Here is a 17,649-nt window from a genome sequence, read left to right as displayed (position 1 = left end):
AAATGATGTGATAGATATCTTGAACTGGAATTAGGCCTAGTCTGAATGAACTTGTATCTCAAACTAGATTTACAGATAGTCATGGTTTAATTTATTAAGTCAGAGATATATTTAACTCTTACCCTAATCACATGACCAGTTTAAGATGCAGCATCAGTCTCCGTTTAAACTTGTGTTGAAAGTAGGGATGTAACGATTAATCGTAAGGCAGTTAAAAATCCATTCATAGGTATCACGGTTCACATCAATTCTCTGAAAATTGAATTGCAGTACTTTTTTTAAACAGCAAAGGGCGGTATCTATTCATCCTTCTCTTGTCCAGAAGCGTAGGCGGCGGGCGGAATCTGCTACTACTCTCTTTCTGGCCGCCTTCTACTCTTAAACATGTTCATAAATGATTCCTTACCCCTTTAGCACCAAAAGAATATCTGTAATATTACGTGAATATCTGTAAAAGTCACGTTTTTCTATTAGCTCTGTCTGCTAGCATAGCATCTCTTCTTCACTGCTAGGATATCTGCATGTCAACCGACCACTGGTTTACCAGCGCCCTCTGCTGGTTCAAACTAATATCTGACGTAAATCAGTGCAATGACTGTTTTTTTTTTTTAAAGTTCAATTGTTAAGGCATAAAATACATTTTCAGTTGCACTTTTAAAAAGAAAAAAATAACTTTTATGCAGTTTTGCATCATTTACTATAGAACCAGAATTTAAATTAATAGACTTCTTCTTCATTTGTATTATTCCTTTATTTCATTCAAGACTTATTTTTAGTTAAATTGCATTGTTTTGAATATTTTATCAAGGGATTATTTTGACAATGAAAAATAAAAGGAAAATAATACAGTATTTTTTACTAAAATAAATCATGAGAGAATCATATCGTGAACCCAGTATCGTGAATCAAATCGTATCGGGAGTTGAGTGAATCGTTACATCTCTAGTTGAAAGTGAGGAATCCCAATAAATACCAGTGTTTAAATGATATTGATAGTTTAAGTAGAACAATAATTATGAAAATGAAAAACTTTGCACTTTTACTGATTATTTTTGTCGTGTTCGGTAAAAAAAAAAAACAAACAATAAAGACAAACCGTTCTTCCGTCACTCACAAAATGAAAGTGTTTGGAGCAAAAAAAAGTGTCTTTTTCTTACTGTGATGTGTCCATCTGTCCCAGGGACCCTGAACACATCTTGGGGAACGCAATTTTTTAAATGACCGTAACTCCGCTAATATTGGCTTTATCTGAGAAACTCCAGTTTCTAAAAGCTAATGAGTTGCTCTTTACAGCCAGTATCATGTTATTACGGTCATTTTACTAATGACAGAATCTTTAAAGATGGCTCTTCGTTTTGACGAGACACAGCAGAGAGAAGAGAGCGACTAAAGTCAGAGATGGTTATAAATATTGGTGGATTTTATTAAAAACTATGATCATGAAGAACTCCTGGATGATAAAAGGAGGTTCAGAGAGGGATTTAAAAACCAAGGAACCACTGGTAGAACTTAGTGGTTTTTCAACCTTGGGATCAGAAAAGTCTCCTGAAAAGTCTAGTAACTAGTTAAAAAATATACACATCACACAATAAACATCAAATAACTGTATTAATGTATACTGTATACTATAACCGTACACTTAAACATTCTTTCAAATGAAATACAGAGGTGGTGAACGGACGTTTGTGATATTAAAATGTATCGACCTGTAAAAGGTTGGGACCTCTGATATATGAAGTTAAATAAGTTTAGTTTCTAGTTTTTATGTGTGTACTTACAGTAAATGTTTATGCTTTTTAAACCTTATGGACAATAAGTTATTTATCTACTATATTGTATTTTAGGTAGATTCAAGAAAACATTGAGTACTTTGAGTATGTTGAGGTTCTCCTACGTGTTCTATTTTATGGAAATCAAAATATATCAGATATTGATCAGATATATATAACAGTCAAAACTGAGTTACAGATTATTATTATTATTATGGCTATAGTCTGATGCGGTATGTCAGAAATATGTCTAAAATTCAAAATTCTTGCCAAAAATGTATTTTATTGTTTAAGAGTCAAATAAATCTGAAATATCTGGGTTGAATTTTTCTCGCCCCTCCCTATTTTCAAAATGGCCGCCTCCAGGTTGAATATGCCACGTAATAAACCTTCTAAGTTACATACAACCATAAACTTGGTGTCTAAACCTTTTTTTTAATATAAGTAAAATCATGGTTCATATTAAAATGACTATGGAGTGGCTGCCAGAAAATATGACAATTTACATTGTTTTCAATTAACAAGTGCTGTGATGGATATGTATTTAGATTTTTGTCTACACTCAATAACCTACAGTGATGTTTAGGTTTAATTTTAATATATATATATATATATATATATATATATATATATATATATATATATATATATAAACAAATCCTACTACTACAACTACTACTACTTCTAATAATAATAATAATAATACTAAATAGCTATTATATAAGTTCCACATGGCTGAAAGTAATCTATTTCTATATTGCGCAATTATTGTACAAAAGACAAGTTTGACATAAAATGTGGTCGAGGGGTGAAAAACCCCAATATTTCTGACTTATTTGAACCACAACTAAGCAACAAAAAAGACATATTACACTGAGTTACAGATGTCTTATACTGTATTTTTGACAATCATGTTGTTGAAATCTATAATATTAATTCCGGATAGTGAAATGTAGCTATTGAATGTTATAAGACCCCCCCATTCCCCCCCAGGTTTACAGTATCCTGATTGTTTACCATTTTCTATCTTGTTTTTCACCTTCATGGTTAATTCCCCATGCTCCCCGTTAGCTTTGATGCTCCATCTTGGTTTTCCACTGGTGAACCACCGTAGTGGTGGGGGGTGTGGTGGTATGTGGGGGGGGGTTGGGGGCGGGAACCGTTGCTCACTCCACTCACTGGTCGTCCTGTAAATCGCTCTTTTATGGCCCTTATAATGATCCCCCAGTCGGCAATCTCCACTCCGTCGCACTGCAGATAGAAGTTGGAGCTCCTGGCAGTTGGCATGGGGGGGTGCCCAAGGTGGCGGGAGGCTGGAAAGCACACACACACACACAGAGAAACACACGCAGCGTTAGCGTTGGGAGAAACGCTTGCCTTTTTCACACATCATCTACCCTAATCCTGACTTCCTGTCTAAAGGTCAGAGGGAGCGCCGGCGGCTGGTGTTTTTACCTCCTCTGAGACGCTGACGTCCAACTGTGCGCAACAGAACGTCGTTAAAAGTAGACATTTCCTCCTCTCATGCAGAACACGGATACCTCTAGAACATTAGCATTTAATGCCTCACATTCTACACCTGACGCTTTGCTGCAGAGCTCCACTAACACCTAGAATATATAGATCTACATATATACCACTATGATGTAGAGCAGAGCTTCACTAACACCTAAAATATATAGATCTATATACCACTATGATGTAGAGCAGAGCTCCACTAACACCTAGAATATACAGATCTATATACCACTATGATGTAGAGCAGAGCTCCACTAACATCTAGAATATACAGATTTATATACCACTATGATGTAGAGCAGAGCTTCACTAACACGTAGAATATATAGATCTATATACAACTATGATGTAGAGCAGAGCTTCACTAACACCTAGAACATATATATCTATATACAACTATGATGTAGAGCAGAGCTCCACTAACATGTAGAATATATAGATCTATATGCCACTATGATGTAGAGCAGAGCTTCACTAACACGTAGAATATATAGATCTATATACCACTATGATGTAGAGCAGAGCTTCACTAACACCTAGAATATATAGATCTATATACCACTATGATGTAGAGCAGAGCTCCACTAACATCTAGAATTTATAGATCTATATGCCACTATGATGTAGAGCAGAGCTCCACTAACACGTAGAATATATAGATCTATATACCACTATGATGTAGAGCAGAGCTCCACTAACATCTAGAATTTATAGATCTATATACCACTATGATGTAGAGCAGAGCTCCACTAACACCTAGAATTTATAGATCTATATACCACTATGATGTAGCGCAGAGCTCCACTAACACCTAGAATATATAGATCTACATATATACCACTATGATGTAGAGCAGAGCTCCACTAACACCTAGAATATATAGATCTACATATATACCACTATGATGTAGAGCAGAGCTCCACTAACACCTAGAATATATAGATCTATATACCACTATGATGTAGAGCAGAGCTTCACTTACACCTAGAACATATATATCTATATACAACTATGATGTAGAGCATAGCTCCACTAACACCTAGAATATATAGATCTATATACCACTATGATGTAGAGCAGAGCTCCACTAACACGTAGAATATATAGATCTATATGCCACTATGATGTAGAGCAGAGCTCCACTAACATCTAGAATTTATAGATCTATATACCACTATGATGTAGAGCATAGCTTCACTAACACCTAGAATATATAGATCTATATACCACTATGATGTAGAGCAGAGCTTTACTTACACGTAGAAAATATCCCACCCTATCCCGTCTAAACAACGTCAAAATTTGGTAGAAAAGTGAAAGTTGAAAAGCCGTGTTTTTCTGGTCGTAGTATTATGAATTTAAGATTAATTTTGTTCAAATTTTTGAATTAATTTATTGATTAAAAGTGTTAAAATACGACATACATTAAATAAAGTGCTATATATTTATCTGTATAGGAATATTAGACATTAGACACCTTTTTTTTTTAATACTACTTTATGTAAATACTTGCTGCTGTTTTTTTTTAATTTTTTTATCCTTTTTTATTTTATTTTATTTATCTCTTGCAATACAAGCCAATGCAACAGAATTTCGTTCTTATCTGTACTGTAAAGTTCATAAAAAAGTCTAAGTCTAAAATGTAATTCCTAATTGTGGGAACGTTTGTAGTCAACTTGTACCAGGATCTGATTCGTATTTTTGTTTTAAGTTTATGGGCTGTTATGTTTCAAGTTCTTAAAATACATTTTATTCTTATTTTTTTTGGCTAATTTGGTCCAAATATTCCAAATAAAAGGGTTAAAATTGTTCGGCTACTGATCCCCACAAATGATAAGTCCTTTTTACAATGACTATTTTTGGACCAAGTTGGACGATTCAAAAGCAACTTCATTTCTAGGACTATATTTTGGCAAAAAATTGATTTCGTTGGACGATCCAATGACGACTTCATTTCAACGACTGTATTGGGGCTAAATATGGACCAATTTTGACGGTCAAACCCCCCCAATTTCAATGACTAAATAATATTGTTGCTAAATCAAGGCTAAGACGAACCAGCCAGATTTTTCCTAAAATAGGACGTTTTAATGACGTTGGCTGTTTGATGGAATAGATCTATACCACTCTCATATAGAGCAAGTGTTCTAACAATAATAATTATAATAATAATAATAATAATAATAATAATAATAATAATAATAATAATAATAATAATAATAATAACAATAACAATAATAATAATAATAATAATAATAATAATAATACATTTTATTTAAAAGCGCTTTTCGAGACACTCAAATTGTTTATTTATTTGATAAAGATGATGATGATGATGATGATGATGATGATGATGATGATGATGATGATGATGATTAGATCATTGTTACTATGTTTGTACTCAAACACACATGTGGATGCCAAAGTTTCCTCGCAGAATGCTGGCTAAGCTAATGCTAAGCTAGCCCTTTGCTGCGCACTCACTAAGGGTGTAAGAAAAAATTGATTGAGCGATATATTGCAATATTTTACAGTACATTTATTGTATCATGTAAATCATGTTTTTAGCTAAAAATCTTAGCACGTAAACTCCCAGTCACTAGGTGTCAGTGAACGCACCTTCGGACGTCGTTAAAATAAGTCGCTCCTCAATTAATTTTAGCTTTATTTTTGTAAAACATACTGGACACTTTGATAGATGTATGTGTTGACTTTTTATTATAGAATTTAAGAACTTAATAGAATCTGTTGTAGAAGCAAAAGTTAAACTTTTTAGAAAAATGTAATTTGACAGTTTAATAAACATTCCACTTGTGTTTAATATTTGTGCTTGATTTACAGTTAGTTACTATTTACTGGTTCTCACAAGTTTAAAAAAATGAAATACATTGTAAGGTGACATTTTTGATTATTGATATTGTGATATACTGTATTGCAATTTGTTTAGTATCGAGATATATTGTATCGTGACATATCGTGAATGGTATTGTCAGATTGATGTAAATGCATATTTCTAACATCTCTCTTTGTAGATTAATTGTAGATCTTCCTGATCAGGGACCTCTGTAGCCCTCACTCATCATGTCCATCTGTCAGTCAAAGACTTTCAATCTTTTCATTTCCACATCATTAACAGGTGTAATAACTCACACTAATAAAGTCTTTGACACAAACACACATACAGCCTTTTATAATCTGTTATTAAAGGTTTCTCTTTATCATCCTATAGGGGCGTGTCCTCCTCTGTAGCTCCTCCCACAGCTATTTATTATATTTTACAGTAGGTGAGACATGTGATCATGTTTGTGTGTGATTTTACATCCTCTGGTGAAAAAAAAAGTTAAAAACATTGTCAAATTCTACTGTCTATCTATTATAGAGTAGTGACAGATTTTATTATTATCTAGAAAAAAAAGGATGAAACATAAACACTTCCCCTGCGTTTTTTTTAATCATTAATTAAGACTGAATGTGGGGGATGATCATTGGCCGGGGGGGCTTTCTTCATTCCTGTTTGTTATCTTCTCTTCTTCCTCCATCAGCAGAATATTAATAATAATAATAATAATAATAATAGTAACACGACAGAGCCGGAAGCTCCTGCTCTACGTTCTACGCTCTACTCTGTGTACGTCTACGACTCTCTCCTGTTTAGTATTCACGCCTCGTCTGGTGGAGGAGCCACATTAAATTGGGATCAGGCAGATTAGAGTCTAATATAGACGACTATTACAGGCTGCAAATGAGAGCCATGGGACACACACACACACACACACACACACACACACACACACACACACACACACACACACACACACACACACACACACACACACACACACACACACACACACACACACACACACACACACACACACACACACACACACACACACACACACACACTATTATCATGATAAAGCCTCCTGCGGGATGTGTAAAAACCTTGTCGGTTCAGGAAAAGCTACAGACCACATGTCATGTTTTCTTTGATTTCCTTGTTTGAAAAACGTGTTTAACTTTTGTTCTGCACTAGATTCCTAATGTGAATATATAGAAGAGATGCTTTATTTAAATAAATGACATTATTCAGTTTCAGTTTCAGCTTCAGTTTGTTTCAGTCTAACAAAAATATCTTCAAACATAAATCACAATTTAAAAATACACAATACTGAAACAGGCAGAAGCAAATATGTTTACAGTGGTGCAAAAAAGTATTTATTCAGCCACCAATTGTACAAGTTCTCTCACTTAAAAAGACGAGAGGCCTGTAATTTTCATCATAGATAAACCTTAACTATGAGAGACAAAATGAGAAAAATAAATCACATTGTAGGATTTTTAATGAATTCATTTGCAAATAATGGTGGAAAATATGTATTTGGTCAATAACAAAAGTTTTCACATATGTTGACCCATTATTGTCACTATTAACCTCTTTTCATCATATTTCATGATTATTTTGCCAATTTAACCACATTCACCATTTGTCATGCCCATTATTTTCCTGTTTAAACTAATTGTTCGAATATTGACACTTTGAACCCTTTTTACCACTTTTACTGTCCATTTTTGCCATCTCTAATTTGCAAAATTAACCAATTTTAAAAATCCCATTTCACCACCTTTTCCACACCTGATGAGTGACCGTTGTATTACAGTATGTTAGTAGTATTTTACATGAAATACATCCAGCTGTGCTCTCTGCTGCTGTTTCCATAGTGAGTTGTTGTCCATTGAAACACAGATATGTTTATTAACTTCATTTATAGTTAAAAGGACAGCGTTTTATTAGTAATTCATATGACACAAGGGGAGCAAAAATATGGGAGGAGGAAATGCAAATAAATTAATACTGGGGACGCAATGCGATTCATCAAACCTGGAACTGTTTGCGGAGATTGTTTTATGCACCGAAAATAGTACGACTCAGAAGCAGGTGCAAAAACACACACAGAGATCAGCTGCAGTAAATGTTGACACAAAACACAGCAAAGACGGAAAAAAAATGCCCCAGTTAACATTTCTAGTATGAGAAAATAGTCTAAATAAAACAATAGTCAATATTGGTAAATGGTAAATGGACATGATTTATATAGAGCTTTATCACCACTGAAACAGTCCCAAAGCGCTTTACATATCAGCTCATTCACCCATTCACTCTCACATTCACACACCAGTGGGACAGGACTGCCATGCAAGGCACTAGTCGACCACTGGGAGGAACTTAGGGTTCAGTGTCTTGCCCAAGGACACTTCAACTCATAGTCAGGTACTGGGATCGAACCCCCAACTTCTCGATCAGAAGACGACCCTCCACCACCTGAGCCACGGTCGCCCAATATTAACAGAGTAAAGTGTGTGTGAGGGAGAGAAAAAGCTGCACACTCGCGGCGGTGTGTGTGGAGTCAGGTGTGGTGAAGAGGTTGCGTTGATGAAAGGAGCATAAGACCAGAATCAGCTGATCAGATGCTTAATTTATTCAGTGATGGAACAATGTTAACATATGAGAGTGTTGCGACACAGCGCTGCTCAGACCTGCTGGATGATGGTCAGTAGATCATCTTCAATTGGTGCTGATTGACTGATTGACTGACTGTGTTGTTGTATTAACTCAGATCAATGGGACGGTTTCTGTCCAAATCTGCCTGTTTTTCATGAACTGATCATAGCAAAGTTACAGGACCTGACAAAACAGACACATTCAATTAGGGGAAAAATATAATTAGGTTTTAAAGTTGTTTAAAACTAAAAAATAAAACATTTTTATTTGTTTATGTAGTTTTCTACATTATTAAATGTTTGTGCAGCAGACATAGAAGTCCATCTGTCTCCAATTTAACTTCCTCAAATGTCAGTGTGTGTTTCCGTGCACTCACGTCTCCACATTGAACGTACAAAATGCTCATTTAGACAAGGCGGTCTGCACCAGTTCTGCACGTGCACTAATTATTGCTGCAATCTTAGTGAATTCCTCGCAGCAGGTGAAGAAACTGCGTCTCCATAGAATTTAGGGACAAACCTGGTTTTATTTCAGATCTTAGAGTGTGTAGGTCCTGAGCCCATTCTTCATTCTGCTCTACTTATTTTTTGACTAAAAATCATAGAAAACGTGATGAAAAAAACAACAAATAGAAAACACTTTAAATTCCACACAACGGTAACGACAAAAAGACGTAAATTCTGTGCAATAAAGAGTTGTGTTTTTTTCATTTGTTTTCAGATAAATTATATTCAAAGTTTTCCCCAAACCACACAGAAAGATTATCTTTGAAAGATTAATAAAAGAAACGTGCTACATATTAAATTACTTGTCTAGCATAATTTGATTTCTAATAATTACTATTACATGTTTGCTAATGTATTCATTCCATATTTTATTGTTGATAAATGAATTTCTGTTCATGCAACATTCATTGTTTTGCGAAATATTGTTTCTGAGCAAAAGTGCATTAAAATGTACTTTTTCAACCACTTCAGATTTTTTTTATTCACGCAAAGGCAGATGTGTTTTTATGGTTTTACTGAGAATTATTATCCCTCTGTGTTAGTACATATATAGCCATATATGTACATGAAACAACAAAGGCAGTTCACGTCGCCCGGATTGGTGCTACCGGGGCCCCACCTTGGAGCCAGGCCCGGGGTTGGGGCTCGAGTGCGAGCGCCTGGTGGCCGGGGCTTTGCCCACGGGCCCCCGGCCGGGCAGAGCCCGAAATGACGACGTGGGCCCGCCCTCCCGTAGGCCCACCACCTGCAGGAGGGATCATATGAGGCCGGTGCAGTGTGGATCGGGCAGTCGTCCAGGGCGGGGGCCTTGGCGATCTGATCCCCGGCTACAGAAGCTAGCGTTAAGGACGTGGAATGTCACCTTTCTGGCGGGGAAGGAGCCTGAGCTTGTGTGCGAGGTGGAGAAGTTCGGACTACATATAGTCGGTCTCACCTCGACACAAAACAAGGGCTCTGGAACCAGCCTTCTCGAAAGGGGTTGGACTCTCTTCTACTCTGGAGTCGCCAATGGTGAGAGGCGCCGGGCCGGGGTGGCTATACTTCTTGCCCCCCGACTTAGTGCTTGTACGTTGGAGTTTACCCCGGTAGACGAGGAGGTGGCCTCCCTCCGCCTTCGGGTGGGGGGACGGATCATGACTGTTGTTTGTGCCTATGGGCCAATAAGCAGCTCGGAGCATCCACCCTTCTTGGATTCCTTAGAGGGAGTACTGGAGAGTGCTCCTTCTGTGGATTCCCTCGTTCTGCTGGGGGACTTCAACGCTCACGTTGGCAGCGACAGTGAGACCTGGAGAGGCGTGATTGAGAGGAACGGCCCCCCTGATCGGAACCCGAGCGGTGTTTTGTTGTTGGACTTCTGTGCTCGTCACAGATTGTCCATAACAAACACCATGTTCAAGCATAAGGGTGTCCATATGTGCACTTGGCACCAGGACACCCTAGGCCGCAGTTCGATGATCGACTTCGTAGTCGTGTCATCGGACTTGCGGCCGCATGTCTTGGACACTCGGGTAAAGAGAGGGGCGGAGCTGTCAACTGATCACCACCTGGTGGTGAGTTGGCTCCGATGGCGGGGGAGGATGCCGGTTAGACCTGGCAGACCCAAACGTATAGTGAGGGTCTGCTGGGAACGCCTGGCAGAGTCTCCCGTCAGAAGGAGCTTCAACTCCCACCTCCGGGAAAACTTCAACCATGTCTCGGAAGAGGCGGGGGACATCGAGTCCGAGTGGGCCATGTTCCGTGCCTCTGTTGCTGAGGCGGCTGATCGGTGCTGTGGCCTCAAGGTAGTCGGTGCCTGTCGTGGTGGTAATACCCGAACCCGTTGGTGGACACCGGGGGTGAGGGATGCCGTCAAGCTGAAGAAGGAGTCCTACCGGGCCTTTTTGGCCTGTAAGACTCCGGAGGCAGCAGACAGGTACCGACGGGCCAAGCGGAGTGCAGCCACGGCGGTCGCCGAGGCAAAAGCCTGGACATGGGAGGAGTTCAGTGAGGCCATGGAGAACGACTTCCGGACAGCTTCAAAGAGATTCTGGACCACCATCCGGCGTCTCAGGAGGGGGAAGCAGTGCACCGTCAACACTATGTATGGTGCGGATGGTGCGCTGCTGACCTCGACTCGAGACGTTGTGGATTGGTGGGGGGAATACTTCGAAGACCTCCTCAATCCCACCGGCATGCCTTCCAATCAGGAAGCAGGGCCCAGGGACCCGAGAGTGGGCTCTCCTATCTCTGGGGCTGAGGTTGCCGAGGTGGTTAAAAAGCTCCTCGGTGGCAGGGCTCCGGGGGTGGATGAGATCCGCCCGGAGTTCCTCAAGGCCCTGGATGTTGTGGGGCTGTCATGGCTGACACGACTCTGCAACATCGCGTGGACATCGGGGGCAGTGCCTCTGGATTGGCAGACCGGGGTGGTGGTCCCCCTTTTTAAGAAGGGGGACCGGAGGGTGTGTTCCAATTATAGAGGGATCACACTCCTCAGCCTCCGCGGTATGGTCTATTCAGGGGTACTGGAGAGGAGGGTCCGCCGGATAGTTGAACCTCGGATTCAGGAGGAGCAATGTGGTTTTCGTCCTGGCCGTGGAACTGTGGACCAGCTCTACACCCTCAGCAGAGGGGCCTTGAGGGGTCATGGGAATTTGCACAACCAGTCCACATGTGTTTTGTGGACCTGGAAAAGGCATTTGACCGTGTCCCTCGGGAATTCCTGTGGGGGGTCCTCCGGGAGTATGGGGTATCGAACCTCCTGATAGGAGCTGTTCGTTCCCTGTATGACCGGAGTCAGAGTCTGGTCCGCATTGCCGGCAGTAAGTCGAAATCGTTTCCGGTGAGGGTTGGACTCCGCCAGGGCTGCCCTTTGTCACCGATTCTGTTCATAACTTTTATGGACAGAATTTCTAGGCGCAGTCAGGGCGTTGAGGGGGTCCGGTTCAGATGTGTAGATGATGTGGTCATTTTGGCTCCAACATACCGTGACCTTCAACTCTCACTGGATCGGTTCGCAGCCAAGTGTGAAGCGGCCGGAATGAGAATCAGCACCTCCAAATCCGAGTCCATGGTTCTCGACCGGAAAAAGGTGGAGTGCCTTCTCCGGGTTGGAGATGAGGTTCTACCCCAGGTGGAGGAGTTCAAGTACCTCGGGTCTTGTTCACGAGTGAGGGAAGGATGGAGCGAGAGATCGACAGGCGGATTGGTGCGGCTTCTGCAGTGATGCGGAGTCTGCACCAGTCCGTCATTGTAAAAAGGGAGCTGAGCCAAAAAGCGAAGCTCTCGATTTACAGGTCGGTCTACGTTCCAACCCTCACCTATGGTCATGAACTTTGGGTCATGACCGAACGAACAAGATCACTGGTACAAGCGACCGAAATGAGTTTCCTCCGTAGGGTGGCTGGGCTCTCCCTTAGAGATAGGGTGAGAAGCTCAGTCATTCGGGAGGGGCTCAAAGTAGAGTCCTCCGCATCGAGAAGAGCCAGATGAGGTGGCTCGGGCACCTAATTAGGATGCCCCCTGAACGCCTCACTAGGGTGAACGCCTCCCTAGTGAGGCGTTCAGGGCACGTCCCTCCGGAAGGAGGCCCCGGGGAAGACGCAGGACATGCTGGAGAGACTATGTCTCTCGGCTGGCCTGGGAACGTCTCGGGGTCCCCCCGGAAGAGCTGGAGGAAGTGGCCAGGGAGAGGGAAGTCTGGGCCTCCCTACTGAGGATGCTGCCCCCGCGACCCGGAAACGGCTAAGCGGGAGAAGCTGGATGGATGGATGGATGGATGTGTTAGTTTTGAGCTGCTCTTTTTGTCTGATCTTATGTTTAGCCTTTGTTTACAGTGTTTATTTACTTCATTGCACTTGAAAAGTTTTTTAATAAAAGTTTATGTTTTTCTCAGTTAATGAAAGAGGAACCAAAGACAAACATGCTTTTTCTGCACAGTCAGCATGTTCTGCTCACACATATATCAGTAGATCTTATCACAGACTGAGTTTATATAATATATTCTTCTCCTGCTCTTCTCAGACATCCACTCTTCCCACTGCTGGCGTTGCTGTTTGAGAAATGTGAGCAGGCGACTCAGGGCTCTGAATGCATCACGTCGGCCAGCTTCGACGTGGACATTGAAAACTTTGTTCATCAGCAGGAGCGAGAACACAAACCCTTTTTTAGCGAAGACCCCGAGCTTGACAATTTGGTAAGAAAACGACTCCTCGATTCTCATCTCAGTGATTAAAAAAATGAGGTTTACAACCAAAGCATGTCAATAAAAGAGAACAAAGGTTGGTTTACTGGTCAAATGGTTCAATTATTATCATTATGAGGGGTACAGTGACACCAATAATCAGCTATTTATATTAATGCTTCAAAGAATAAATCAATGAAAAATATAAAAATATTTATTTTGTTCTGACATTCTAACAAATACTAAATAAAAATAAGTTTAACTTGTCTCCACTAATCTAGTGGTTCTCAACCCACGACCCCCAAAATAACGATGTCATTTAAAAAGTAGGAACAATTAGTTTAAACTGGCAAAAAATGGGCGTGACAAATGGTGAATGTGGGTCAATTTGCAAAATTAAGCATGAAATATGGTGAAAAGAGGTAAAGGTCCAGGGTACTGGGTTACGTAAATCACAAATGTAAGGGTATATGTAAGATATATTATGAATATTAATGTGCATTGATACAACTAAATATATTACCAAAACCAACTACAAGCAAATCACACATAAATGATGTAAATCATGCAGATATGTTCCAGTACCAGACAGAATTCTACAGAGGACTACTAACAGACCACGCCCCCATTCTACTACATACCTGTCAAGTATCCTGTTTTGGCCAGAAAACTCCCGTATTTTACTCCTCTTTCCCACCATCTTACCGTATTAGTATTTTCCTGTAAATATCCTGTATTTTAATGTAATAATAATTAAAATATGTCTTACTAAACTGAACTCCGTCACTAGCCTCGCGAGAACTTCCACCTGAAATGGCCTGAGTGGAAGTTCTCACGAGATTAGATTAGATTAGATTAGATTAGTGCTGACATCAGCAACAAACCCAGAAACAACTCAGAACAGAGATGATGAATGTAAACGTTCTGGTGATAAAAACAAAGATGTAGTGGGCGCTAGAAAAATTTCCCATAATTTCAAATCTAAAAATTGACAGGTATGTACTGCTATACTATACGTTGGTAAATTTTCAACTGGAAAGAGGTAAATTGATAATGATGCTCAATTCTTTATCATCATTGTCATGGATACAAGATTTCAACGTGTGAGAAAATACATCATGATAAGAAAAGTGCTACATAATAGAAAAGCCACAATTACACTAATATAATGCACCAAAAGTCACCATATAGCAGCATTTTTGACAAATTTTTAGGATATTTACAAATCCCATCATTCATCTATATATACAGTATTTCACATTTCTGAATCAAATGTATGACTTTAGTCTTTCTGTAAAACATCTCATCATGACTTTTTGGTGATTACATCATTTTTTCCCTGTCCTTGGATGATGGTAATTATTAATTATAGGATTCTGCTGCTCTTCACCGAGGATGGGGAGGAGCTAGGACATGTTTAAAAAGTGCACTCTACTCACTTTAGAGCTGTTTTATGAGCTGCTGTGAGTAGAGGACACTAGACTTTCTGCTCCTCTGATTAAACGTATTAATTAGATGATTTATCTCCTCCTGGACCAGCACTTTTCTCACCGTTCTGTTGACCTTCATCACTGACCCAGACAGAGACCATGTGATGTTTGCACTACAGGAAACTCTGCTGATCATCACAGTATTATGTACAGTATGTTAGCCATAGGCAACTGGCAGCCCGGGGGCCACATGTGGCCCTCGGCCTAATTTTATGAGGCCCCCAAAGTAAATGTTCAAAATGACAAAAAAATGTACAAAACAAGAGCAAGAATACATTAAAAAATACAAAGAATTACAACATTGCAGGAAAATACAGTAAAAGACAAGAGAAAAACACAGAAAGTACTAACAAACACATAAAATACTACAAAAATTAACAAAATAACAATACTAACAAACAAAATTACAGAAAATGACAAGAAATACACATGAAATGACCTGCAAACCCACAGTTATAACAAAAAAGCAAAGCAACAACAGAAATAGATAAAATTTACATCAAAAACGCAAAAATGGCAGCACAAATTCACGATATGACAAAAACAATTATTATTATTATTATTATTATTATTATTATTATTATTATTATTATTATTATTATTATTATTATATATAAATGGTGAATGCTATCGACCTCCTTTATTATTATTATTATTATTATTATTATTATTATTATTATTATTATTATTATTATTATTATTATTATTATTATTATTATTATTATTAATAATTATATTTATATATATTATATATAGATGGTGAAGGCTATCCAGGTGCTGAGGATCCACCTCTTATATTATTATTATTATTATTATTATTATTATTATTATTATTATTATTATTATTAATAATAATAATTATATATATTATATATAGATGGTGAAGGCTATCCAGGTGCTGAGGATCCACCTCCTATATTATTATTATTATTATTATTATTATTATTATTATTATTATTATTATTATTATTAATAATTGTATATATTATATATAGATGGTGAAGGCTATCCAGGTGCTGAGGATCCACCTCTTATATTATTATTATTATTATTATTATTATTATTATTATTATTATTATTATTATTATTAATAATAATTATATATATTATATGTAGATGGTGAAGGCTATCTAGGTGCTGAGGATCCACCTCTTATATTATTATTATTATTATTATTATTATTATTATTATTATTATTATTATTATTAATAATAATTATATATATTATATATAGATGGTGAAGGCTATCCAGGTGCTGAGGATCCACCTCCTGGAGCTGGAGAAGGTGAACGAGCTCTGTAAGGACTTCTGTAATCGTTACATCACCTGTCTGAAAACAAAGATGCACAGCGACAACCTGCTCCGTAACGACCTGGGGGGGCCGTACTCCCCCACCCACACCGGCCTCAGCATGCAGCAGGTCAGTGCTGTTATTTAGCACCTGGCTCACGGTCCTCACCGCCCCTCACTGTGTCTCCCTCTATGATTCCTCCAGGAACTAATTCAGACCTCCTCTCCATCCAGCACTGTTAACCCCTCAGGGATGGTGATTCCTGCTGGAGGTCTGCAGCAGGGCAACGTCACCATGACGACCATCAACTCCCAAGTGGTGTCAGGTAGGCTTCATCATCATCATCCTCATAGGATTTGTCCCTATAGTGTGTCCATAGGATCTGTTATTTATACAAATATTTATAGATTTATTATTTATTTTAATCTGTGTAAACAAAGAAAAAACAGACATGGCTAGTTTACTTTGATTTTAAGGTTTAATCGAAATAATTTGACTTTATTCTCAAAATATTACGACTTTTATCTGTAGAAACAAACAAATAAGGTTTAAATATAATAAGTCTGACTGGTGTAAAAGATTCAAAACTTTACACTTTTGATTAATCAATAAAATAAAATACTAATTAGATCACAATGATATTAATGGATGCCACAAAATGTGAATTTCAAATAGCATTTACTTATTCCTGGGGCTGTAACTTCCTGACTTTGAGTGTAACTTCCTGTGGTCAGTGGGCCAGTGGTTCCCAAAGTTTTTCTGCTGCGCCCTCCTTTTATTTATTTATTTATTTATTTATTTATGTATTTATTTATGTATTTATTTATTTATCAGGGACATTTCACAGATAACTACAAAGTTTAAGTTTTATAAACAACAGTTTTCGGTCCAACTCAAAATCTAAATATTCCACAATTAGCATTTTTTTCTCCCTTTATAACAATTTCAGGTGCAGAAATGAAATTATTCCTTCTAGATAAAAACATGTTGACTGTTTTATTAAAATCTAATGTCAGACATGAATGCATCATCCATCAGAGCACAGATGCAGGATTTGACATGAACATACAGTATAAAACTTATCATCTGAACAATGAAAAACTCTCAAAAGGAATAAAAAAAAAAAAAAAAAAAAAAAAAAAATCGCAAAATTATTTGAAACAAAATTTAAAATTGCAATCACATATTTTAGAACAGTAAAAACGCTTTATTTATTTATTTATTTAACTTTTTATGCCATTCTAGGTCCCTTATTGTGCCCCCAGTTTGTGAACCACTGATCTAGGCTATACACTATTGACCTACAAACCTTTTATGAAACAGTGTGAGTTAAATAGTAGTAGAGCTGACATGCTCATACAGTATATATATTAAATGTTTGACATGTGTCTAGTGCTATTGACTGGTGTGTGT

The 17,649-nt window shown here is 38.3% G+C and overlaps 1 protein-coding gene across 2 annotated transcripts in view; it reads left to right on the top strand.

Annotated features, from left to right (window-relative positions):
• LOC114475403 (homeobox protein PKNOX2-like) overlaps positions 1-17,649 on the top strand; it is a 45,763-nt gene that overhangs the window by 17,055 nt on the left and 11,059 nt on the right. For both annotated transcript variants that reach the window (XM_028466172.1, XM_028466171.1), the window contains 3 exons: positions 13,296-13,467; positions 16,180-16,365; positions 16,441-16,561. In XM_028466172.1, coding sequence (XP_028321973.1) covers positions 13,296-13,467; positions 16,180-16,365; positions 16,441-16,561 — 479 coding nt within the window. The remainder of the gene's footprint in view (positions 1-13,295; positions 13,468-16,179; positions 16,366-16,440; positions 16,562-17,649) is intronic.

Source organism: Gouania willdenowi, chromosome 14, assembly GCF_900634775.1.
Source record: "Gouania willdenowi chromosome 14, fGouWil2.1, whole genome shotgun sequence".
NCBI classification, from domain to species: Eukaryota; Metazoa; Chordata; class Actinopteri; order Blenniiformes; family Gobiesocidae; genus Gouania; species Gouania willdenowi.
The sequence above is the reverse complement of the archived record's forward strand: the minus strand, read 5'-3'. Positions and strand labels throughout refer to the sequence as shown.